Source organism: Misgurnus anguillicaudatus, chromosome 4, assembly GCF_027580225.2.
Source record: "Misgurnus anguillicaudatus chromosome 4, ASM2758022v2, whole genome shotgun sequence".
NCBI classification, from domain to species: domain Eukaryota; kingdom Metazoa; phylum Chordata; class Actinopteri; order Cypriniformes; family Cobitidae; genus Misgurnus; species Misgurnus anguillicaudatus.
Genome location: NC_073340.2, coordinates 11,181,833 through 11,194,492, shown reverse-complemented (window position 1 = coordinate 11,194,492; position 12,660 = coordinate 11,181,833). Strand labels below are relative to the sequence as shown.

At 37.7% G+C, this 12,660-nt stretch overlaps 1 protein-coding gene across 3 annotated transcripts in view; it reads left to right on the top strand.

Annotated features, from left to right (window-relative positions):
- The first annotated feature begins 767 nt into the window (after positions 1-767).
- myof (myoferlin) overlaps positions 768-12,660 on the top strand; it is a 56,331-nt gene continuing 44,438 nt past the window's right edge. For 2 of the 3 annotated variants that reach the window (XM_055176078.2, XM_055176077.2), the window contains exons 1-4: positions 768-979; positions 1,064-1,119; positions 1,375-1,466; positions 11,137-11,245. In XM_055176078.2, the coding sequence (XP_055032053.2) occupies positions 892-979; positions 1,064-1,119; positions 1,375-1,466; positions 11,137-11,245 (345 nt within the window). In that variant the 5' untranslated portion in view covers positions 768-891. Of the gene's footprint in view, positions 980-1,063; positions 1,120-1,374; positions 1,467-11,136; positions 11,246-12,660 lie in introns of those variants that run through there. The other variant, XM_073866676.1, reaches the window with a different exon arrangement.

Below are 12,660 nucleotides of genomic sequence, written 5' to 3'. Positions count from 1 at the left end.
AGAGAGATTACACTTACATTATCTGGAGTTATTTCATAGTTGCTTGAATAAGGCTTTTTTATGCCTTGTATAGGGTACATCCCTTCGCAGTCCCCCCCAAAAATTTTCATGATAATCTCAAACTTTGAATTTGAATAAAAGCATATTAAATGCTACAGAGTATTGCTTTTGGTTAGTAGCCTTATTTTTCTGTGGTTTAATCACACAGAATTTATGAAAAATGTGTTGTTTATAAATTGGCATAGAACTAGGCCCCCCTGTCAAGAATTATGTCTAAATAATCACCAGGGATAATCACCCTTCACAATAATCTTCATTGCTGATATATCATTTCTTCTATTTGTCTTTTTCTTTATATTCATCCATCCATCTTCTTTATATGTGTAATGTGTGCAATTAAGAGCTAGGGGGCGCCTTTGGTTAATATTTTAAACTTTAAAATTGAGTTGGTACTGACCAGATCAAGGCACGTTTTGCATTCGGGACAAACAAAGATTGCGTTTGAAACAACAACGCAATCAAAAATATTTTAACATTTAAAGTAAATACGGTGCGCATCACTTCCGCAAACAAGAATAAATTGAGCAGGTAGGCAGTCTGAGGTCCACACCCTTTACAAAGGTGTGTGACATCATGCGTCGCTGTGCAGATCGAACGGCGTATGATATGTAAGTATCGCGAGAGCAATTCGAAAGCACAGCTCTCGCGGCACTTTGATGTCATATGCCGATCAATCTGCGCAACCCAGAATAAGGTGGCACACACCTAAACTGCCCGAAAGTGCGAGAGGACCGCAGTGAGCACACAATCTCCTCTGAAGCTCACAAGCACACATCAGTATGAAGTGTAAACTACCAGTACACTTATTTTAACACCATTTAAAACACCATCATGCTGCGTGTTGCGGTTGAATCTGCGGCGGGTCTGCCTAAAAAGAAGCTCGGCAGTCCAGATCCCATCACATCTGTAGTGTTTAAAGGTAAGATCATGTTTATTATCAGCTGCTCGTGTGTTTCCTATCAACAGATAAATTAAAATTCTAAGCAATTTTTATTTATTATAGACGAGAAAAAGAAAACAAAGTCCATTAGTAATGAATTGAATCCGGTGTGGAATGAGGTAAGAAGAGATCCATTGAGTTTCATGCATGTTGAAAATAGTTCATAAAGCGTTTAAAACACTTCACCACCATCATCATCACTAGTCATAGAAAAAGCAGTTTATTGTATAAGTTGTGTATATGTGAAAGCAGATACTGTATTTTAGGAGATGATGTGGCATTTGACTTTAATCATGCTTGTTTTGCATACGCATCTCATAGTTGTATAACATCCCTGCACTGTTTTAAATCTTATATTTCTTTTGTCTCCTCAGACGCTAGAGTTTGATTTAAAAGGTGCTCCTCTTGATTCATCATCTTACATTGATGTGATCGTAAAAGACTTCGAGACTCTTGGCAAGGACAAGTAAGTGTTGCTTAACTGCTCACAGTCCTGTGTCAACTAAATTAACCAGTTCAGGACAAACAGCTCCCACCTTTATCAAATAAGTTGTATGACTACTAGAGAAACTAAACCTTATCAAGCTGCTGTCAAGGCTTTTTTAGATAAACAAGACCTACAGTTTTGTACAATACATATAATAGCTTGAAATTCCTTTAGAGACGTGTCACATCCTGTATGAAATATTATGTCCATACCTTATTGTTTATCACTATAAATATCTGGGTGATTATATAATTGCAAGTGCATTAGATATTGTTTTTCTGCTTTTTATTTTTATTATTTTAATAATTTGGTACTCATTGCCGTGGATCACAAGATGAGACAAGCCATAACAATATAATATTTTCTCTAAAAAGTGTGAAAATCATCATTTGCTCTGTTACTGTCAAACTCTTTTACCAAGATAGATAAATAATAAAAATATAACAATTTGAAAAAGGTTAAAAATAATGACTTGGACACCATATGTACCTGTATTTATATACACTCCCCTAAAGGATTATTAGGAACACCTGTTCAATTTCTCATTAACGCAATTATCATCAACCAATCACATGGCAGCTGCTTCAATGCATTTAGGGGTGTGGTCCTGGTCAAGACAATCTCCTGAACTCCAAACTGAATGTCAGAATGGGAAAGAAAGGTGAATTAAGCAGTTTTGAGCGTGGCATGGTTGTTGGTGCCAGACGAGCCGGTCTGAGTATTTCACAATCTGCTCAGTTACTGGGATTTTCACGCACAACCATTTCTATGGTTTACGAAGAATGATGTGAAAAGGGAAAAACATCCAGTGTGCGGCAGTCCTGTGGGCGAAAATGACTTGTTGATGCTAGAGGTCATGGGAGAATGGGTCGACTGATTCAAGCTAATAGAAGAGCAACTTTGACTGAAATAAACACTCGTTACAACCGAGGTATGCAGCAAAGCATTTGTGAAGCAACAACACGCACAACCTTAAGGCGGATGGGCTACAACAGCAGAAGACCCCACCGGGTACCACTCATCTCCACTACAAATAGGAAAAAGAGGTTACAATTTGCACGAGGTCAACAAAATTCGACAGTTGAAAACTGGAAAAATGTTGCCTGGTGTGATGAGCCTCGATTTCTGTTGAGACATTCAGATGGTAGAGTCAGAATTTGGCATAAACAGAATGAGAACATGGATCCATCATGTCTTGTTACCACTGTGCAGGCTGGTGGTGGTGGTGTAATGGTGTGGGAGGTTTCTTGGCACACTTTAGGCCCCTTGATGCCAATTGGGCATCGTTTAAATGCCACGGCATACCTGAGCATTGTTTCTGATCATGTCCATCCCTTTATGACCACCATGTTCCCATCCTCTGATGGCTACTTCCAGCAGGATAATGCACCATGTCACAAAGCTCGAATCATTTCAAATTGGTTTTCTTGTACTAAAATGGCCCCCACAGTCACCGGGTCTCAACCCAATAGGGCATCTTTGGGATGTGGTGGAACGGGAGCTTTGTGTCCTGGATGTGCATCCCACAAATCTCCATCAACTGCAAGATGCTATCCTATCAATATGGGCCAACATTTCTAAAGAATGCTTTCAGCACCTTGTTGAATCAACGCCACGCAGAATTAAGCCAGTTCTGAAGGTGACACACAGTATTAGTATGGTGTTACTAATAATCCTTTAGGTGAGTGTAATCACCCATTTGTGGTCACACTGTATGTTTTGTAATGTAAAAGGATGAATGAAAATGAATGTACCTGATACATCACCCTAGATATATTGGGTGCTTGTCTATTCATATGCACTTTAGCTTATAATCTTGATGTCAGTAAGGTTGGTGGATGCGTTGTGTGTCAACTAACCACATTTAAAACATGTTGCTGAGGAAGTTGCAGAGTTTTGCATTTGTATATTCAGACTTGACTTAACTCGACTATTGTCTGTTAGATTTGTGTCTTGATGAAGTCACAGTTAAGTCCGTCTGCTGTATGTTGATATTATTAGTTTAACAGTGTCGTACCCTACGGTTCACACACCCTCTCTGCTCTGTTCAGGCTTGTTCTGCAATGCAATGAGGGTTGAAACGGAGGCATTTGCTTGACATTACTGGATGAATAAAGGATTGTTAGCTGCTTGTTGAAATGCTTTTCTTGTAGATGTAATGACGTGAACAGAGATAAAGGGGCATTAATGATGGATCTTACACTGCTTTATCAACAGATTGGACTCTGATTTGCATTTGAGGAGTTTTCCTCTGAATACAAAATGACACAGAACTCCCACTGAAATTTACATTCATGCAAATATAGTTGCTCATATCTTGTGCCTGTTTTAGACATGTGCAGACTTTTTTTGCACATTTACCTTCAGGAGATCCTTTTCAGAGGGTTATTTTATCAACATGAGGGCATTGTGGGTGCTTATTATTTTGTCAACATATTATATGCATTTAAATTAAAGGATTACTCCGCTTTCATAAAAAATCCTGATAATTTACTTACCCCCATGTGTCATCCAACATGTTTATGTCTTTCTTTGTTCAGTCGAGAAGAAATTAAGTTTTTTGAGGAAAACATTCAAGGATTTAAGGGCACCTATTGTCCGATTCAGGGTTTTACATTTGCTTTGGTGTGTGTATTAGTACATGTTAACTTAATATGCAAAAGATACAAACCCCAAAGTAAACGATGACACGAGTTATCGTCTCCAACTTTTCTTGGACTACAACAAACACACGGATTGTAGGCAACAGTTTACTTCCTGGGATTGATGATGTAGACAAGACCGACATTATCATTATTCCTCCTGCTTCGAACTCACAGCCTGTAAGTTAACTCCTGTTAGCATTGCATTTTGAGCGAATCTTTCAAACAGGGTAAGGAACGTCACATTTCCGGCTGACGTCAGAGGTATTCAGACCAATCACAACGTACCGATTAGCTGGCCAATCAGAGACACGGAGCTTTTCAGATCTGTGTGTTTCAGGAAGAGAGTGAAATCTGGAGCTACAAAAATGTACGGTATGTGGAAAATAATGTGTTTTTAACAATAAATCACGCAAACACAATGTATTACACCAAATACACAAAATAATGTTTTTTAGCAATAAAATAGGTGCTCTTTAATTACAAGTGCTCCTATAGGTCAGTGGTAGAGCGGTCTTGTCTACATCACCAATTCCAAGAAGTAAACTGTTGCCTACAATGCGTGTGTTTGTTGTAGTCCAAGAAAAGAGATTCACGTTGGAGACGATAACTCGTGTCATCGTTTACTTTGGGGTTTGTACCTTTTGCATATGGTTAACATGTACTAATACACACTTGCACACCAAAGGAAATGTAAAATTGTGAATTGGACCAAAGGCGCTCTTTAAGGCAAAATCATTGTAGGGAATATATACAATGGAAAATGATGGTTCTGACCCAGTCTGACGTGTTTCTTCTGTTCCTCTAATCGAAACGTACAGCTCGGTCTTTTAACGTCACGGACGTATGTCTTTGTTTACAGCTGTTGATCTACTCTGTATTTGTGTTGAATGAGGATTAGTCGTGTACTGAAGGTGCAGGATTGCACATAAGTGGTAGTTAACCTGTGGGTCTGTGCAGAGTAAATATAAAACACCCTGATTGCTCAATGAGGAAAAGCTTACACATTTCCCATAAATCTCAGTGTTATTTCAAGTGCAACTTCAGATTTATGTGTAAATGTAGGGTTAGATTGTTAGATGTAGGGTCATATCTTTAAAAAAAAAGTCAATAGCTGTTAGGCTTTTGCCAGTTGTCATGACCACCACAACACCACGGTGGTGCAGCCCCATTGCGGTAGAGAAGTGCGTCCCGCAGTAGTCTGCACTTTACAAACTATGAAAAATATAAAGTACAATCTTGCCCAGGGAGATGTCGTCAAGATTGTGTGAATGTAAATGGCCAGCAGATTCAGAGTTAGTGCATTACTTGCAAGACTTCTTTTCCAATTACTCCAAAGTATTGCTTGGCGTTGTGACGAGCACCCACCAGCTGGAAAAAAGTTGGTGCTTGTGAAGTGTGAACACATCTTTGTTAGGAAACGAATATCAGAGCATTTAAATTTTTGTATTTCAAAATAAATGCATGCATTTATATATAAGGCTTTATGCATCAGTGTGCGCACACACTCGTATTTGTTTTGTTTTTTTATTGTGTATTTAATCAGGGACAGTGCACATTAATAATACATAGATATGTAAAATGCACCAGATTTAGCCAGTATTGTCTAATTTTCATCTGTATTTGTATGCACTCGTATGCGTCCACACCAGGGCTTTGAACCAGATTTTTTCCCAATTGGTTTGTTCCGAACAGAAAACGGTATTTTAACGTTTCCGTTTTTTTTTTTTTTTTTTCGGTTCAACCCTAACATTGACGTTCCTGAAGCAGTTAATTATGTCAGCTGTGGGACATAAAAATAAGTAGGCTGATCATTAGGACTTTAAACTTAAGGAAAATTATGTAGACTAATAATTTAAGTCTTTATCTTGTCATCGAACAAGGACAAGTTTGGTATTTTACACCTGAAGCCCTGTTTTCAGATTGTTTATGAAGAACTAAAACGGTTTTGACTGAAATTTAGACAAAAATTGCTGCAAAAGATGCTTTCCAACAGGTGTTTTAGCATTCGTTGTAAACTTGTGGACCTATTTTTCCAAACGCCTCACACCCGTACATTCTTCCGTTGAGAGCTTAAATAATAGACACTCCAGCCCAGTTGGTGGTGATAATCCACCTTTTCCAATTGCAAGAATAGAAACAATGTTCCCGCCGCAGAGTAATACCGTACCTCACAGCACATCTAATACAAGTCAATGGAGTTGGACAAAAACTACGATAAACCTGTTGGCGATTTTTGTGTGAGCATATCAGTGAACACCCCTGACCCCTGAGTTTCACGTCTTTGAAAACGAAAGTTTAATGCATTTTAGGAAGGATTGTTCTGGTGCACCTGTGCAGCCGTTGTGGGGGTGGGGGGTGGTAGAACAGACACCCGAAAATTCTCAGGACAGCATCATATGTCCAAATTTCAGTTAAACCGTTCTATTTCATCATAAACAATCTGAAAACAGGACTTTAAGTGTAAAATACCGAAGCAGCTTAACTGTAATTCTGACATGCCTACATTTGTTGAGTGCACTTAAACACGCTCACACACAGAGACGGAGGACGTATTCCAAACGGCGCTTCTGGAAGAAGATGCAGCATAAACAGTCGCTCCACATAAAGTGAAAATTACGTTGTTTTTCAGTACTTTATTCACCAAATGTATTTTAATGGACTACAGTATGAGACACAGTAGCGCAACTCTCTCTCAAGTTTATACATCAAGAGTTCTGATCTTTGAAGGGATGATCACGTTTGATTGGAGTTGGACCGGACGCATTGAAACGCATGTGCATCTGTGCGTACAGAAAATTCACTTCAGCGCCTTTTGCGGTTAAATTGTTTAAAATCACTTAAGTGTTAACATTTGCAAGCCTTTGAAACACATGCAATTGATCAACTTTCACCCTATTTAAATTTGCGTATTAATCCGCGAATCGCAAACGAGCAGAACTGTGGGTCGTGATCTGTACGGATTACGGATCAACTGCGAACCATTACACCATTAATTAGTATTAAAGGTGCAGTGTGTAGATTTTAGCAGCATCTAGTGGTGAGGTTGCGAATTGCAACCAATGACTCAGTCCACTGCTCACCCCTCCTTTTGAAACCCGTAGAGTATCTACGGTAGCAGCCACCGGAAATACATGTCATCGGTGGAGACAAATTAGTCAAAAGTTTGTCCGTTAAGGGCTTCTGTAGAAACATGGCGTCACAAAATGGCAACTTCCACGTAAAGGGACCCTCGTGTATGTAGATGAAAACGTCTCATTCTAAGGTAATAAAAACATAACGGTTCATTATAAAAAGGTCTTTATACACCCCTGTTAATATAGTTTTGTATACTATTTTGCATTTCTGTCAAGATCCTTCTAAAAATTACACACTGCACCTTTAAAAAAACAAACATCTTGAGATACTTAGTAGGCTACATGATTACCTCTTATGATTGAGAATTAAAGACTTGGGCTTGAGTAGGCTACTTGCTGGTGGCAAGCTTCTCATTTCTCCCATGAGTATTAACCGATATTAAGGTATTAACCGATTACCATTATTTTAAATAAACGATTCTGTTCCGGAACATAGTTTTTGAAAGTTTCTGGTTTCGTTTCTGTTCCTTTGCAAAATATCAAAAGTTTCTAGTTTTTGTTCAGTGAACCGGTTAAAAGCCTTGGTCCACACACACACATTCTTTAACCACCATGGTTCATTACCATCTCAGTTGTAAAATACTGCCCCCCTACACATACTACTGGATTAACCATTAAAGAAACATAAAGGTGATGAGAGAGAATTTGATTGGACCAAAATTTGAAGTGCATGATGAGTCATTAATAGTTTATTTACCTGAAGGGAAATGGTTTTAGTCATTTGCATATGTTTTTAAAAGCTAACAGATATGGTCTTTAGTTTCGCTGTCTTTCACCAGTTTTGTTGCTGTGACCATGGGACACTGAGTGAATTGCTAAAAATGACATCTTCCTGGATCAACATCCTGGTCCATCCTGGAATAGTATTCCCAAGTGTTTAATTGAAGGAAGATGATTAGACACGAGGCTGGATGAGAGTGTTATATCGTTCTTATCAATCAATTATTTCCCTTTAATTTTACAGGAAGTTCATGGTTTGGGAAATGTCACAACAGTATTGTTCCAGGATTAGTTTTAGATTCACAAACAGAAGTGAAGTCGTGGTGGCTCATGTTGTTTACACACATATTTTCTGTTTATAACAAAAGCATCATTGTGAGTAGTAGTGATGGGAAAGTGGGAGCAACACGGCACTGATCTAAGAGTCCAGTGACTGCTCCTGTAAGGCCGGCGGTGTAACACTGCACTGCTTATTATGCCAATTGAAATACTATCATGTGTTTGTTAAAGTACAGATATTGAGGTTATGAAATATTAATCATCCTTATAATGACTATATACGGTTGTAAGAAAACGGTTTAAAAAAGGAATGATGTGAAATGTTTGAGGGTGTGGTTGCTTTTGCTTCAAATATTTGCTTTGTCATTAACATTTCTTAACCTACTTTCAAGGTATGTACATTTATTTGTAGGAATGTTGCTATATAAATATTGTTGTTTTTATATACAGTAGGCTTGTGTAAATGCATTGGTTTTATATTTCTCATTGCTTATGTGGATTTGACGGCTCGGTGTATAAGTTAACACAGAAATGAATTTTGCACATGTATTAGTAATGCAGTGTTTAAATTTTATGCTTTTAATGTCATTAATGTGAAAGTGTAACACCTATATCCACTTCTTAAATGTGAACATGTTCGTGTTTGAATATGTTCATACAGTAGAAGTGTTATGTAAAACAACTGTGTGGCTTTTGTGATCACATGGTCATCTAGGTAATATTTCATCACCTGGCCAGAGTAAAGGAGCTGTTGATCTGCTGTGTGCAATCACATTGGTGTAATTTGGGTGGTGTTATTTGCTTTTGGAGGAGATGGAGATCCCTTTTCTGATCTCACAGAGTAAAAAAAAAGTTCAGATGTTGAGTTCCTCGTGAAGTGGTATAGTTTTTTTTTAGGCATTAATTTTGAAAATGACATGATGTCCTAATACCTGATCATTGTTTTGATCAACAGGAATGAGAAAATAAAGAATATGCAGTTTGGTTTCTTAATGGAACACTCAACTTTTTTTGAAAATATGCTCATTTTCCAGCTCACCTAGAGTTAATTATTTGATTCTTACATTTTTGGAATCCATTCGGCCGATCTCTGGGTTACCACTTTTAGCATAGCTTAGCATAATCCATTGAATCTGATTAGACCATTAGCATTGCGCTTAAAAATGACCAAAGAGTTTGGATATTTTCCTATTTAAAGGGATAGTTCGGCCAAAAATGATATTAAACCCATGATTTACTCACCCCAAAGTCGTCCAAAATGCATATGTCAGTCATTTTTCAGACAAACACATTTTCAGTTATTTTAGAAAATGTTTTAGATCTTTCAGCTGCTAAACGGTAAAGTTACGGGGTCCACGTCCTTCAAGTCCGAGAAATGTGCATGTATCCTTCCCCAGGATGATGGACGGGGGTCTTCTGGGGGTAGTCCGCGCGGTGTTGTTGTAGAAGTGTCCATATTTGAAGCTTTGTGGACGAAGGTAACTTGCTTCTGGTAGCGCCGCCATCTATTTCCTTAGTGCAGTGCTTCTCAATTATTTTCTGTCACGCCCCCCCTAGGAAGAAGTAAACATTTTGCGCCCCCCAACTCTCCGCCGCGACTGTAAATAGTATAATTTGTCTATAAAATGACACATCTGCAAAACATTGTATCCTTATTAACATTAAAGAAAACACAAAAATAGAAATATCGATCAACTTACAACAAAGAATAACTTTATTAACATTGTTTTTTAGTCTGTAACAAAAAAGACTTAAAATGCATCAATTTGCCTGAAAAAAAAACAATCCTTATTTAAAGTATAATATTTTTTGACCATTTGATACTGAAAAATTAAATATAATCAATAAATATTAATTAAAAAATAAGTGGCTTATCAGCGTGACAGTGCAAAAAAATCACTTCCTGAAAAAGTATTTTCCCCCGGGGTCTTGCGCCCCCCACCCCTGGTGTCGCTTCGAGCCCCCCCTGGGGGTCCCGTCCCACTATTTGAGAAGCACCGCCTTAGTGACATATGACAAATTCGGAGGGCGGGGGCACAGAGCAGCAGCAGAGAAACCTCCGTTAACTGCTCTCATCCTGAATGCGGACGCGATTAAGATGCTGGCATTACCGGAAGCAAGTTATTTTCGCTTATAAAGTTTTTAAATGTGGATATTTCTACAACAAAACGGCACGCATTACCCTCAGAAGGCCTTTGTTTATCATCGTAGAGCCGTTTGGATTTATTTTGTGAAGGATAGATGCATTTTTTGGACTTGAAGGATGTGGACCCCATAACTTCACATTTGATTAACTGAAAGATCTAAAACATTTTCTAAAATAAATGAAAATGTCTTCGTCTGAAAAATGCTGGACATATGCATCTCAGACGGCTTCGGGGTGAGTAAATCATGGGTTGAATATCATTTTTGGCCGAACTATCCCTTTAAAACTTGACTCTTCTGTAGTTATATCGTATTCTAAGACAGACGGAAAACTATAAGTTGTGATTTTCTAGGCAGATATGGCTAGGAACTATACTCTCATTCTGGCGTAATAATCAAGGACTTTGCTGCTGTAACATGGCTGCAGGAGGTGCAATGATATTACGCACTACCCGAAAATAGTCCCCTGGCATTGAAAGTTACTAAGGGGACCATTTTCGGCTGCTGCGTAATATTATTTGCGCCTCCTGATTGTTTAGGTTATTACACCAGAATGAGAGTCCTAGCCACTTTAAAAACTATAAAATATGTGTTGTGAAAATCATTATGCAAATAAAATTACTTTTAAATGTCAAAACCTACACAGAGTTTGCTAGGTGAGACTCAGTTATGTTTTACAGTAACATGTATATCAGACAAACTTTTTAAAATATACATTTGTTTTAGGTTCATTGGGTCTGCAAAAGTTTCTCTGAAAGATCTTGCTGGTGGTCAAGTAAAATCTCTCCCGGTGAAAAACTTACCTCTGCTGGACGAAAGTGGAAAGAACATAGGAGTGAGTGTGAAAATATAATAATACAGAAAAACTTGAGAAAAAACTGAAAAGATTTTTGCAGAATTTGATAATAACGTCCTTGTGTTATTATTGAACATATTTAGTTACCCAAAAATAACAATTTTGTAATTTTCTCACCCTTATGTTGTTCTAAACCTGTATGAGTTTCTTTGTTCTGTCATATAATATATATAAATATATATATGTAAGGGATAATGTAGAGGCAGCCGGTAGATATCGGGAAATAAGCCCCGACAGTGTGATCAGGGCCCGACGCGAAGCGGAGGGTCTTGTATCACACTGAAGGGGCTTATTTCGCGAAAACTACAGGCTGCCTCTACATTATCCCGCTTATTACACGGCTACTTGCCACATAAGAAAAAAAACTGGACATGAATATGAATTTGAAACATTTTATTGGCATATTTGTTTTAAATTAACATTTTTATCCTTCCGCGAAACTTTGCACAGATGCATAAAATGATCGTAATACCTTATTAAGATCCTCTGCTTCATACTTGTCTGTCTCCATTTTTTTCTCTTTTAGCCAGTCTTTGAGAAGTTTTAATGCCCATTCTGTTTTTATTTTTGTGTGTGTTGGCTTCGTAGCTGTCATGCTCTATTTTGTCAAGTTCAGTCTCAGTAAGCTCTCTGTGTCTTGTCGTTGTTCGTTCTTCTATCCACTGTTTAAATGTTTAGTTTTTTCCGTACATGTTAAAATTAATGTCAAAATTTTCCATTGTTAATTGTGGTTGTCCAGTGTTTGTAACAAGATGGCGCCAAACAGTAATCTTTATTGGCGCGGAGCGATTTTAATCATACAAGTAGTACCGGCTATGCGTTATTACTTTGGAGCGGTTATTATTTGAAAAGAACAAACCTGCAAATGTCTCATATATATATATATATATTTACTTCCATAGTAGGAAAAATAAATACTATATAAGTATTGTTATAAATGATGAAGAAGATATTTTGATAAACAGGTTGACGGTATCCCTTGAATTCCATCGTATTTGTTTATCTTACTATGGAAGTCAATCGGCTGTGTGATTAGCAACATTTATCAGAATATCTTAATTTGTGTTCATCAGGAAAAATAATTTCTGACAGGTCTAGAACAACTTAAGGGTAAATGAAGACCAAATCTTTGTGTGAACTCTCCCTTTAATGTGTCAATTTAATTTGATTATGCTTGTATCTACCAGTTTTTATTATTATCATTTATATGTGTTGCTCACATGGTTGGTAAAGGATGAGGATTAATGTCATTGGTTGCTTTATTGCAGTTACAGTGTTTACATCTTTAGGGGAAATATTAAGCCTACAAATGTCTCAGGTAGCCAGAACCAGAACTGACCAAAAAACTATACTGGAAGAGGCATCTGATCAATCTATTATAGATGAGAGGAGAG